Source organism: Artemia franciscana, chromosome 8, assembly GCF_032884065.1.
Source record: "Artemia franciscana chromosome 8, ASM3288406v1, whole genome shotgun sequence".
Taxonomy (NCBI): domain Eukaryota; kingdom Metazoa; phylum Arthropoda; class Branchiopoda; order Anostraca; family Artemiidae; genus Artemia; species Artemia franciscana.
In genome coordinates this window covers 23515420-23530291 of record NC_088870.1, presented here as the reverse complement: position 1 = coordinate 23530291, position 14872 = coordinate 23515420, and the positions used below count along the sequence as shown (strand labels likewise).

General features: G+C 35.3%; 2 protein-coding genes across 5 annotated transcripts in view; one reads left to right on the top strand and one right to left on the bottom strand.

The window, feature by feature from the left end:
• The window catches only part of LOC136030162 (UDP-glycosyltransferase UGT5-like), a 53069-nt gene extending 41972 nt beyond the window's left edge, over positions 1–11097 (top strand). Inside the window, exon 4 of the mRNA XM_065708890.1 lies at positions 10666–11097. Within this exon, the coding sequence (XP_065564962.1) occupies positions 10666–10981 (316 nt within the window). The 3' untranslated portion in view covers positions 10982–11097. The remainder of the gene's footprint in view (positions 1–10665) is intronic.
• The window catches only part of LOC136030164 (uncharacterized), a 45096-nt gene that overhangs the window by 21887 nt on the left and 8337 nt on the right, over positions 1–14872 (bottom strand). The window lies entirely within an intron of this gene.

The following is a 14872-nucleotide window of genomic DNA, read 5'->3' as shown; positions in this document are numbered from 1 at the left end:
GCCTCCAATTGCCTTTCCTGTGCTCCTTAAGACGAAGTCCATCAAAATGATCAATATAAAGGGGGATAGAACATAATCTATGTTCATAATCTTCAGTAGCTTATTCCTAACCTCAGAGCCACCATATTTAAGAAACTCATTAATCATACTATCAGCACCTGGGGCCTTATTATTTTTTAATCCTTTTAGTACTGTCGCTAATTCTTCCTCACTAAACAAATCTTCCTTCACATCCAAGGTATCACAAACTTTTTCATTCTCATCTATATCTTTTCCTGCAACTGTATCTCGGTTTAGCACATTCTCAAAGTTTTTTTCAAGAACTTATAAGACATAGCGAGTAGGCGTGAGAGTTTGTGATTTACTACTTACTCACTAAAATTGTATTATTATTATTTAAACCAAACATGATTCCGCTTCAGATATGAAGAAGAGAATACCTTAGTTATAAATTGAATTCTAACAAAATAGAATGTATCTTAAAAGAGCGTAGCAAGTGACTTGACTTAAGCGATGATTTTCTAAGCTAACTTAACCTAATTTTCGAAATAAACAAATAGATAAATAAATAAATAAATAAACAAATATATATATATATATATGTATATATATATATATATATATATTTATATATATATACATATATATATATATATACATATATATATATATATATATATATATATATATATATATATATATATATATATATATATATATATATATATATATATATATATATATATATATATATATAACATATTGCGTTTTGGACGAAACTAATAAGATGCACCCTCAACTTTCTGATAAAGGAATTTACTCGTTTTATGAGAAACAAACCAAATGACTTTTGACAAAGATCTTAAGAAAAAATATCCTTTATTTTCTTTTCATGTAGAATCCAAATATTGAACGATTACGGGAGGCTGTAATCTTAGATTTTAGCCCCCCCCGCCCACAACCCCTTGGGATGTATTCTTTCAACACAATGACCCCCATGCATGGAACAAATAGAGAAGTACAGTCTTTTTATCATAAAAGTAAGCAGTGTCTTTCTAGTTTAGTCCTAAACAAATTAAATAAAAAAAAACTTTTTTTTTAGCTGAAAGTAAGGAGCGACATTAAAATTTAAAACGAACAGAAATTACTCCGTATATAAAATGGGTTGTCTCCGCCGCAATCCCTCGCTCTTTACGCTAAAGCTTTTAATTGTTTTAAAAAGTAGAATTGTGGCAAAGAGTCAGACTTTAGCGTAAAGAGCGAGGGATTGCGGAGGGGACAACCCATTTTATATACGGAGTAATTTCTGTTCGTTTTAAGTTTTAATGTCGCTCCTTACTTTCAGCTAAAAAAATAGTTTTTTTTTATTTAATTTCTGAACGTATTTGAATTAATGCATGTTTGGTTTTGGTTCTCCGCACATAAATTATTAAAATGAAATTTGTATATTAATTCTTTTTTTGGCTAAATGGCTTTCTCTCAGTTTTGATCAGACGATTTTGAGAAATAAGGGGTGGAGAAGGAGGCCTAGTTGCCCTCCAATTTTTCGGTTGCTTAAAAAGGCAACTAGAACTTTTAATTTTTAACGAACGTTTTTATTAGTAAAAAATATACGTAACTTATAAATTAGCAACTTACGTAACAAACTTTCATAATCTTGTATTTTTATTATGTATACAAGGGGATTTGTATCCTCGTTAATACCTCGCTCTTTACATTAAATCTTAAGTTTTGTCCCAATTCTTTAAGAATGGCCCCTGAATCAGAAAGGCCGTAGAATAAATAGTTGAAATTACTAAAAATACTTTAGCATAAAGAGCGACGTATTTATCTCCTCCTAAATACCTCGCTCTTTATGCTAAAGTATTTTTAGAACCCCTCATATGAGTAATAATCTCTGTTCGTTTTAAGTTTCAATGCTACTCCTTCCTTTCATTTGAAAAAACGTTTTGATGTTTATTTTTCATTGTTTTCTTATAGTGATGCTAGAAAATCATGCGCCCTTTTCCTTGAATTTTTCTTTCCCCATGACAGATTCCTCCAAGGAAAGATCCTCCAACATAGCCCCCTCCCCTCAGCCCCACTCCCCAAACAAAATAAAATCCCCCTGAAAACGTCTGTACACTTCCCAATAACCATTACTATATGTAAACACCGGTCAAAGTTTGTGACTTGCAGCCCCACCCCCAGGGATTGTGGGGGAGTAAATCATCCCCAAATACATAGTTATTATGGTTTTCGACTATGTTGAACAAAGTGGCTATCTCAAAATTTTGATCCGTTGACTCTGGGAAAAAAATGAGCGTAGGAGGGGGCCTAGATGCCCTCGAATTTTTTGGGTCACTTAAAAAGGGCACTAAAACTTTTCATTTCCGTTAGAATGAGCCCTCTTGCGACATTCTAGGACCACTTGGTCGATACGATGACCCCTGAGAAAAAGAAAAAAAAAATAAAATAAACACGCACCCGTGATTTGTCTTCTGACAAAAAATACAAAATTCCACATTTTTGCACATAGGAGCTTGAAACTTCTATAGTAGGGTTCTCTGATACGCTGAATCTGATGGTGTGATTTTCGTTAAGATTCTATGAATTTTAGGTGGTGTTTCCCCCTGTTTTCTTAAATAAGGCAAATTTTCTCAGGCTCGTAACTTTTGATGGGTAAGACTAAACTTGATGAAACTTATATATTTAAAATCAGCATTAAAATTCGATTCTTTTGGTGTAGCTATTGGTTACTATTGAGCCGGGTCGCTCCTTACTACAGTTCGTTACCACGAACTGTTTGATCAGGAACCGAAAATTTTCTAACAAGAGTCCGGTTTTTTATCCAAGGTGGAAGATACAGACAAAATTTGCAAAATTTGAAATGATTTATCTGAATTCTTTATAAATTACCATTATTAAGAAGTGGGAAAAGACCTGAAGCATGCATAACAAATCTGAATCTTTTTGCTTATATCATAAACAGTACGCTGACGTAAGCTCGAAAGATTGTTAGTAATAGATATACCAAGTCAACGAATACAATCAATAAGAGGGATAGTGAAGTTATTACAGTGAAGGGGAGTTGCAGTACTACAGTTATAGGTAAGAAGCTCGAACTACATTATAGGTAAGAAGCTACAGTTATAGGTAAGTCAGCATAAACAAGATAAGAAAAATCCGCAAGACCAGAAAGGTATGTACCTGAAATCTTAGCCAGCACACTAGAAATACAAATCTGAAAAAGTGTAGGGGACAGAACACCACCCTGCCTAACTCCTCTTCGTATTCTTATAATAGTGTCTGGTGCAGATCTTAATTGAAGAAAAGAATTTGAATACCAAAACCTAAGAAGCATTATAACAGAGGGATTAACCCAAGAAGTATATAATGAAAAAAGGAGCTGACTATATACCATACTATCAAACACTTTCGAAAGATCCAAAGCACAGATATAAAGACCATTTCCCTTGGAGGAATTATCAGCCAGTAGAGAAGACAGAATCTTATGCGCATGCTGACAACCCACCCCATATCGAAAACCAAATTGGTCCTCACCCTCAATAATATTTTTAGTCAAAAAAGGCAGAAGGATATACTCAAAAACCTTACTAATATTACAAGATACAGTAATAGGTCGATAGCAGGAACAATCAGTCGGTGACTTTCCCCTTTTTAAAATTGCCGAAACAGTGCCACACAGAAAACTCTCAGGTACGTATGAAGTACATAGACACCTTTGGAAAAGAAGCTGAAAGTGAGATATAAGGGGGGTGCATTCAATCGGCATATGCATCTTAGAAATACCATCCTTATCTATTGAATCAGATTTTAAACTTTTCACAGTATCAATTATGGAAGAAAAAGATATGGGCACTATATGGCGTTGCGAAAGCGTTGTACTAAAGAGGGGGGTAAGAAGGCGAGTATATACAGAATGGACTGAATAGTTAATCACTGAAAAAATCAAGGAATAATGTTTATACCAAGCTGAAGGTGGAAGGCAATTACTTGTCATAGTTTATCATGTCAGAATTGATCACTTTTCGCCAATCCTTCCTACTCACAGGGAAGTCCATACCACGGTAACGTGCCGACCTCAGATAACGTTTATATTTGGTTTTAGTTTTACGTTTGAGATGAGCGACACACCCAGAACTTGGCTGACCACATTCATTCCATATCTGGAGCCAATGTTTCGCTTTATTTTTTATCGTCTTTAAACAAGGGTCCATTGACCAGATAGATTTTTGTGTTCTTTTACGAATACGTTGCCGAGGTACGGCAGCTTCTTCTGCCCTTCTCGTACACATCACAAGTTGGTTATAATAACAGTCAATATCGGCTTTACCATTCGTAGGTACCTGGCGCTGAAGAAGATGATATGGAACACGTATGGTAGAAAGAAGCGTTGTCAAGGTAGAGATGTAATGCGGTATATTGTCTTTGCTCCAATTACTTTTTTCAAACCACTTCCATTTTTCTCACGAGCACAATTGGTTTCCGATAGATCAATATCCATTGTAAATGTCGCTGAAATTGGCATGTGGTCAGTATCTTGCTCGTTAACATGAACAGAAGCAGAAGAAGAGATAATACCAGGCGAGCAAATAGTATAGTCAATATCACTTTTGCTTCCAGAATGATGACGAAAGACACTCAAAAAGCGAATCACTTCTCACAGAAGATCGATTAATATCAGTATTTAGGTCCTCAATCATTAAATACTGTAGAGATTTTGACAGTACCTGATTCACAAGATTCTTCAGCAGACCACAAGCCTTTGCGAATTTAGTTAAGGATCTGATCGAGTATCCTTCATATGGGAGATAAGAGTTTATAAATACAATACTGCCGACACGCACAGCCAAAAACAAAATTCATCGGAGTAGAATAGTACTAGGGAGGGTAGATGAATGTCCTGTTTAAAGACACAGGCTAGTCCACCGAAAGGGCGACCGCCAGTAACTTTTGCTGGAATCAGGAACGCAGTATGATGCTGACTTCGACGCAAAAAATTCAAACTTGAAGCAGTGAGAACATGCTCCTGGATACATACCAAATCGTAGGAACCGTACAACTCATCAATAACAAAATCCTTATTTTTAGTGCCATTTATATTGAACGAAATAACTGAGACTGATGGGTGAATGGTGGAATTGCACTTTATCTGATTCTTAATAACAGGGCAGGAAAAGCTATAGGAAGGGTGTTTTTGGCTGCAGTTTGCGCAGTTGGGATCGACAATACATGGCTCATCTTTTGTTGATATGTGTGGCCCTTTACAGCGAGCACATTTCGGGAGAACGCTGGGACAGGAGTACTGTAGATGGTCTAGTGATCGGCATTTAAAACTGCATTTGGGTAAGTCCTTAAACTCGTAAACAGGAAAAATTTCATAGCCCACCCTGAGGCCATGCTTGAAAAACGTAGATTGAGCAAAAGAATCAAAAAATTCGAGTTTCACAGACATAGATAAGCCCAGTATTTTTAGCATCTTTGATACCGTGTTGGCTTCCGAGTACTGTAATGTCAACGTCGGTAGGAATATTACGTGATATACCAAAAACCGCTTGCAAACCACTTTTGTTGTAGTACCGGAGATTATATTGTGGATTGACGAGCAGAAGTCCTCCGTAGCAGACTTGTCCATGTTGATATACCACTTGTCGTTGATGGGCTTTACGCTACGTACTAGTTCATGTCCAGTAATTTGGTCTATAGCAGCTTTTCGCTTAAGAGGGTCAGATAAGGCGTCCGGCACCTTTGAGACGATAACGGTTGCATGTGAATTCAGCACTGAAGCCGGCTTGGGTAATTGTGGGAAGCTCAATTCATAATTGTCAAGTTTTGAAGACATTCCTAAAACAACTTGATGGAGCTAATTAAATTTTGGGAATAGACAGGTGTAGGCAGTGGCAGGGAGGTAGGGTACTTCTGTAGGACGCTTTATGACGAATTTTGGAACAGCAGTGTCAGTCTCGTCAAGAGATTTCAATAAAGTAATTATGTCGCTGAAATGGCTAACCAGTGCATTATTTCCCTTCCGAATAGGGCAATCTTCATGACCCGGACAAAGCTGCCACAATAACGTCTTTACCACCTTGACCGAGTTAGAGTAAAAAAAACTCCACTCCGTGCCTTTTTATCACGTCATCCTCTGCTCCAATTAGCAAATTGCTTTGTACAAAATTCAGTACTGGCGAATAAACAAGGACAGTATTATCGTCACCACTGGTAACAGGCATCACGCCTGAAACACGTCAAATTTATATACCAGTTACCGAGGAAAGTGTAGGTTTCTGCTACCTATTCCCCGCAGTTTAAGGGAGACACCATTCCTGGCAGGTACTATGGCCTTTGCGACAGAAACCTCCCCTTTTCTGCTCGCTTACTGGTAAAATAAAATGATTCTCGCTTACTGGTTCAAATAGTTCAATAATAATAACTCAATAATTTTTTTTCTACAATTCATGCACTAATAGTTCTTTTGATAACCCTCTTATAAAGGTCAAGGTTACACGTCACTTTTTCCTTAACTAGGTATTGCGAAATCTTGAATTATAATGAATTAGTTTTTATTCCATGGAAGCTTATAGCGGAGTGTTGAAATAGTTCACAATTCTTGAGCTAAAAAGGGGCTTACTGAAATAATAAGTTCTTAAAATATCCAATTTAATCCAGGTGTGTTCACTCTGAACTCAGAATCAATACTGATTGTCACGCGGTGGTAAATCTGCAGTTTCGATTGAATTTAAGAATTCTGGAGTAAATTAAATTCCTCCTTTTTCCCTATCTTTTACAGAATCTTAACTTTTATACGATTTTTATTATCCTGGGAGGCTTTACTAACTTCCTTCTTGATTGAAGCTAAAATAACTTGATCCTTCATTAAATTGAAACTTTATTTAGACAAATATTCTTCCAAATACTTCCTCAGTTAAATTACCTCCGGAAATTATGTTTCTCGGTAATTCTATTTTATAACGTCATTATTAGGAAGATTTGCATTTCCTAGTTCGAGGATTTACTTTCAAAATGCTTCTGGTTCAGGATCGACCCGCATATTTTTCTCAAAGGAAATATTTTTGAAATATTTCTTGAAAAAATAATGTTTCACTGCGGTTGCTTGGGGCTGAACTGATAAATACTGACAACTGATCCAAATTTTGAAAGCCCTCTTCTATTTGAACTAATCCTAATATCTATTAGGAAAACTTCTACTTGAGCAAATTCTAAATATTTGTTTGAACCAGTTCGTATATTGGGAATTGAATCGGAGGAAACTTGAACTTTTAAGCCAAAGGTCTTGTGTGTTATTAGTCCAAATTACAGTTTATTTCCATAGATGATGAACTACCATGCGGCTAAAATATACCGCAGCGAGAACAAGGAAATATGCAGCTAAACGATAAGCTGTAGTGAGAATTACTAGTAATTACGAGAAAGTGATTGTAAGAACGTGTCAACAATGGAGTGAAAAACTAAAAAAAAATGCTGTTAGAAGACAAGCGATAGCAAAAATCAGATCGAGCCAAAAACGAAAGTGAAGAACAAAAAAAATGTTACGATATAAGAACAACTCCATCACAATCTTCGACGCCAACAACATGTGGCACAAAACCCAGTACAAATCTACTATAAACAACGCAACTCTTTATCACAAGTCACTGGGACCCTTCAATGATCTATCTGTTCCCTGGGAAGTCCTCTATTTTTCCTAGGAAGGAGTAGCAAACAAATCTCACTCATTTTGAGGTTATTACGATCTATACGATATATACATAACAAAACGATCTATACAAGTCACGAGTTTCAGAAAATTGTTTAAAAGCCTTAATTTTGGAAAAAAAAATCTCATGAATGACCTCATATTTTTGAGCACACTTAAAGAGCATACATACGTCTTATTTGCCTCAGTAGTGGTTGTATCATTTTCATTGTGTATGATACAGGCAAAATTACCCAAGAAACACATTAACTATATCAACTATATCTATATTAACTATATCATTCCTCTCCCCCCCCCCAGGAGTAAACATATCGTTTTTTATATCTGTGACGCATGCCATATTAGAAAAAGAACATAGCTAAGTGTAGAACACCAGGTGTAATTAGTCTATTTACCAAAGGAGTTTTAAGCAGTTTCATAATGTCTAGAAGACAATTTAACAACCTATATCATGAAATGCGACAAGACCAATCTGAGCAGCTAAGGTGCAGGATACTGAAAATTGCCTAAAGCAATGATAAACGAAAATGAAGTACAAAGAAATATTCAGTTAGAATACTTGCATCAGCAACAATTACAACTAGTCAAAAACAAAAGTGAAGAACAAAGAAACATGAGGTTCAGAGATAAGCGCTAGCAGAATTAAAACGAGTTAAAACAAAATTGAAAAACAGAGAAATATGATGTTACAAGAAATGCCACCACAAGGAGTAGAACGAATTAAAAATGATTGTGAAGAACAAAGAAATGTGTGGTTAAAAGATATGTCACAACGAGAACAAAAAATATAAGGTTAGAAGGTAAGTGTCAGCGGAAATTGCAAGCGATAGCCATGAAGCAAGTATCAGAATGTGTCAAAAAGTGTAGAACAAAGAATTTTGCTGTGACAGCGAAAATAAGAACGAGTAAAAATGAAAGTGAAGAAGGAATAAACATTGCGTTAGAAGAATAACACCATCACAATGTTTGCCTGCAGCAAAATGTGGCGCAAAACTTAGCACAAACCTACAAAGATGCCACAATCTATGCAACTGTTGTTACAAGTCATTGGTATTCTTCAACCTCGTATCTACGTTATGGGGAGGCCCTCTATCTTTCAGAGGAAGGAGTAGCAATCAAAGGTGATTCATTTGGAGGTTGCTAGTTATAATAAGAATCAATATATACAAGCCTACCGCGTAGCTGTGCTGGGCCCCGGTCTAGAAATCCGCTACATGTTTTTTCTTAAATCTGGCACATTGACATTTCTGGCTACAAAACAATGTAAATGGGCCACACCTTTAGGGAAAAAATTGTATTTTTCCCAATCGGTACAAAAACGGTGGTTGTATCGAACCTATCGTGGCGCCAAGATGTCAAGAAGAGGCTCACACTGTCTAAGATTAGAAGACAAGTGACAGTGAAAATCAATATATTCAAGTCTGCTACGCAGCCGCTCCAAGGCGCGGCCTCAAAATCGGTTACGTTGCTATTTCTTCTTAAAACCGACACATTGACATTTCTGACCACAAGAACGATCTAACCAGGTCACAGATTAAGGAAGAATTCGCATTTTTTTTTTCATGGTGGTTGTATCGAACCTATGGTGACACAATGTTAGAAAGAAGAGGACACAGTTGTCTGCGGTTAGAAGACAAGCGTCCATGAGAATTCATACAAAGAACCGTGCCACGTAGCCAGGTGGGGGCCCGGTTGCAGAGCCACACTATCTGTACTATATATATGGTGAAAATGAACAACCTAGATCTTTTTCTGGCCTAAGAAAACTATTTTGATAGGTCACGAGTTTGAGAAAATTTGTAAAGAGTCTTAATCTCGGTAAATTAATTTTCCAATGATTCGTCTGCTGTTATTCCAACTAAGAAAAAAGCATAGGCTTTTTCCTGTGTTAACCGCAAGTTTGTGTTCACAATTATGTAAAAAATGAGACAAACTGAAAATGTTCATGCACGGAGAAGTTTACTTTATAAGGCTTATAGAGCAAAAAGCAATTTTACTTTAAATGTAATTTATTTCACATTATTATATTTTAATAGTTCGTTACAACAATTCAAAAACCTCAAAAAGAAAAACTGGAAGTTTGAAGCTTAAAAAAGATATTAGTCAGTAAATCGAACTCGTTTCGAAAATTTTATCTCCTTAAACGAGTCACATATATATTTTAGGTTTATGCGTATGAAAAATATAAACGTGAAAAATATAACGAGAAGAAAACCCCAAAAACGCAAATTTACAATTGTTACAAATTATAATTCGTTGAAAAGAAAGAAGTTTTGGTCCAACCACTTGAACAGTCAACAAATCAGCAATCTGGACCATTGTGTGAGAATAAACCAATACGGGCAGTTAAACCAAAGGACATTGACAAATTGTCTGAAGCAATGAAAATCCAAAAGGGAGAAGAAAGCAAAATGCGGCTAGAAGACTTACAATAACGAGGATTAAAACAAATTAAAGTGAAAGTGAAGAAAAAAGAATTGTGTGGTTAAGAGATATGTGACAGCGAGAATCAGAATGTGTCGAAGACGAGGTTTGAAAATTACGTTTTCTGACAAGCTTAGCAAACCCTAAATTCTACGAAATACTATACTTAAACTACATTTTCACCGGTGTATCCTCATATTGTGAGGAATTAGGCAATACAATAAAAAAAATTATTGTATAACCGATTATAATGTAGGTTTCATCGTAAAAGGTCCCAATAAATGTAGACCGATGTTAGCAATTAAGCGCATTGTGAAAACCACTTTGTTTTATTTATTGGAAAGCAGGCTTCTTACCTTGTCCCCCTCCAAAAAAACAACAAATGATGTCGATAACTACATAGCTGAGTAGAACATGTACTACATAGCTGATAAGAACATAAGGTTAAAAACTTATTTAGGGGTTCAATAATCAAATGTCTAATAGCTCAATATCTGAATATAACGCTCGTCTTTTCATTGCAGTTTTAAAGAGCGTGCCAATTACTACAGTACCATAATGCGTGATCAGAAAGAAACTCCAATAGAAAGGGCGGTGTACTGGATTGAATATGTCATTCGACACAGAGGTGCACCTCACTTGCAATCAGAGGCGAAAAACTTAAGCAGGCTTAAAAGAAATTTGTTTGACGTTCTTGCGTTTCTGGGGTGTGTTATATCGATTATCGTTGCTTTATCTCTTTACGTATTGAAAAGAATCTTGAAAGCTTTAGTTAGAAAGTGCTATTCCAAGGTCAATAAACAAGCACCAACTGAAAAAAAGAAGCTAAAAGGGAACTAATTTCACATGCAGTTCACCCAAACGCCACTTTATTATCTTTCATGTGATGTTTTTTTCATGATATGAATGTGTCAGTGTCTCTTCGGTTAAATAAAGTCATGTCAATTTGTTGTTTATTCTACATTTTTTCAATGAAATTTCTTCAGAAAACAATATAACGAACAGAACTCCCCTATCCAACACTTTTATTTTTTATCCTTCTTTTCGTCTAGAGGAGTAAGGGGTGGGGGAGGGGTCTCAATTTTGTCTACCATTGCCACTTTTTGTTCCTATTGTATTGTGATTCTTTTAGAATAAAATTCATTTTTGTTGTGTTTACGACTGTATTTTCAAATATTTTAGCTGTACAAATATCAGTAAGTTTTGAATTGGAGCAAGTTTTGAATTGGAGAAATACGGTCATCAGTCTATTTATTTGTGACGTTTGCAAAATATTCGATATTTCATTGTTCATCGTTGATGTAAGAAGAGGGTTTCAATCCTTTTCCCATCAACCTGATAACTTGAAACTATTATTGGTCAAAACTGGTTGATTGTAGTGATAGTAGCCTACTGTGCTTCCGGATGATCAACTACTCGTGTTTTCTGAAGATGTAAAAACTAAAAATGCCATTTCGAGCTCTTGGCGCCGAACAAGAAGGCAAACCTAGATCAACTCTAGATCAACTATGGATTGTAGGCACAATTTTGTCCTTTGGTAGAATGCTGAGAAGATGGAAAGATAATTTGCGATCATTGCATTCAAATACGTAGTTAGATTTGGGGTACAAGCAGTGCTGTAAAAATGTTTCGATGCCCGTACAAAGGTACATTTTTTAAATGCTTAAAATGCATTTGAATACTTTTTCCAATAGAATTTTTTCAAATATAACTTATATGTTTTTTTTTAGTTTTTGAACATCTAAGTTTGGGAATAATGTGGATGAGGTGAAGCGCTATTTTGACTCAAAGCCAACTTATTTGTTGTCTTCGGGTTGATTTCTGTTCTTAGCAGAGTGGTTTTATTTTCTTATAAATTGGAGTTTATAAAAGTATCCAGTTTGGGTTGAGATTAGTTTAGGTTTTCACAAAATCCCCGTTTGTTTATATGGGCATTAAAATACCGAAATACTTTATTTCAGAGTGATTAAATTATAAGTACTTTTTTCTGCAAGTATATTTAGATATTATTTCAGTGGGTTTTTTTGTTGTTGAGTCTTTACAATTTATATTTGATAAGAAAAATGTAAGCATATTTACAACTCGGGGCACAAGCAATGTGTATCAGAGATTGGTTTCAGCCAAGACACATTGAAAAGTAGCCTTGTAGCTAAAAGTTCAAAATAGATAAAAATAAAAAATCTGGACACAAGCATAGAATGGACAAGAGAGGAAGACTGATGGTTGAATGGGCAAGGGGATCGAAAGATATTTCCGGATATTTTTTTAAAACATCTCAAAATACCCAGAAATCGAAAAGTAGGTTTGACTACTAATAAACCCCCTCCACCCTAAAAAATACTTAATTTTAGTTTTGTGACTAATTAAATAGCAAATGGCCCAATAAAGGATTTCGTGTGAATAAATTTATCTACTTATTTATTTTAAGTATATAGCTAATTTGGTTGAAGAAATTAAGAGTTAAAAGAACTTTAGGCCAGGAACAGATCCATTGGGTCAGAGGGGCCACCCTCCCCCGTGACACTTCCACACTTATTCCGTTCTTTTTTCTTTTTTCTTTTTTTCTCTTTTGTGTGAATAAATTTATCTACCTGTTTATTGTAACTGCATAGCTAATCTGGTTGAAGAAATTAAGAGTTAAAATAAACTTAGGCCAGGAACAGATCCATGGGGTCAGAGGGGGTGACCCTCCCCCAAGATACTTCTGGCACACTTATTCCGTTCTTTTTTCTTTTTTAATATTTTTTTTTAAATAAACTTGTCAATTATTGTGCCCACCTCGAGTCACATTGGCACCCTTGGTCTAGTGGCCCTCGCGCCTAAGATTTCGCTCTTGATCTCTTAGAGATTCAGACATGAAACTGCTCGCAAAATCAGTTTACGAATCACTTCGTCATAAAATTAAAAGATATACCTCGTTTTCAGGAAAAATTTATCTTATAATTAAACTTGCTTGCTTCAGATTGTGTTTTCTTTTTTCTTTTTTCGGCCCTTTTTTTCAATTCTCTTTTTTTCTTTAAGAGCCCGTCGGTTTAGGGTACGGTTTCTGGGCGTCAATGATGGGAATGTGAAAAGGCAACTTACAACATTAATTTATGTTAAGGAGTAATTTTTTGAACTGCACCTACCCACTCCCCACTAAATTAGTTTTGTGACTAACTAAATAGCGAATGACCCAATAGGACTTTCGTGTGATAAATCTATCTATCAATTTATTTGAACTATATAGCTAATTTGGTTGAACTTGGAAGAATGAAAGAGTTAAAAGCAATTTATGCCAGAAACAAATCCATGGGTTCGGAGGGGGGCAACCCTCCCCCAAAGCACTTCTGGCACCCTTATTCCGTTCTTTTTCTTATTGTAGCCTTTTTTTTAAAATAAACTGGTCAATTTGGTGCCCAACTCAAGTCACATTGGCGCCCTTGGTCCAGTGCTCCCCCCAATATTTTTTTCACTTTTTCAAGTGAATCTATTCAATCGATCCGTTTTCTGGTTACCTAACATCACCTCTTCACCTTATTTACTAGTCTTAGCGACTTAGCGTTCTTTACTCTAATTTCAAACATATTCTTAAGCCCTGGACTCTTAAAAAATATTCAAAAATCTATTTATTTCGGTAAGATTTTTATCTAGGATACTCAAATCGCCTCTGCTATCTAGATCCCAGAGAATTTTGTATTCCCCTTTGAATCTAAGCTCTCCCGTAGCCTTTCCCCAGTTTTTCTTTTAGAACATGTCTATTAAAATAACCCATTGAAACTGGAATAGCACATAAGTTTGCCTAACTCCTGATCCCAAAAAAAAGCCAACTTATAACCGTACTTCCTACCTTAACCACAGCAATATTTTCATCGTAAACAGCGTTAGCCCAAAAATGTATTTATCTGGCACTCTGTACAAAAACTAGATGTTTATCATGAACAAATTATAAGTTCGAAACCATTGCGTAAATTATACAAAGAATTATACAAGTTATATAAATTTGTCACCAACTTTGAGAATTTCTTTTCGAGAAGTTTAAAGTGAAAGTCAGCATAAGGTTGTATTAATTTACTTTTGGAAAATAGGAAGAATTTTCCACAGCTTCCAGACAGTTTTCCAAGAAGACTGTACATAAGTTAGAAAGGCATTCTGCACAAATTGGGACAATCGTAAATGTGATATTTGGATCATTTCCGTGTGAATTTTCATTGATAACAGTGAGAACCAAGGATAGATAATGTTTTATAGTGAATAGATCAGACAAGAAAATTTTCTCAACAAAAGAAAGAGAAATAATGCAAAACTATTGAGCATAAAGAATATTTATGTCAAAATTCAAATATATTGTCCGGTCACGCCAAACCTAATGTCCTATTAGGTAACGATCACAAATTTTTTATTACACAACTTCAGCTTGAACCAGCCACTTATAAAAGCGAGGGTAGTATTTCAGTTTGTATTTTTTGTAATGATGATATTTTGTAAAAGTGGAAAAAAATTATTATAACTCTCAGTAGTATTACTTAACTTGTAATTTTGTTTTATAAATATGATTTTGCTATACAATAATGAAGATCGTTTTTTCGAAACCGCAGTTGCCAGGAAATCTATCTACTTTAATGGGATAACTGATTTGAAAAATACTAGCAAATTTTGAATTTTAGCATGATTCCAATTTTCTAATTCCAGTCACAGCTGGCAAGATTAGTGTTTTTGAGAGCAGCAAAATTTGATGCCGAAAATTTCTTT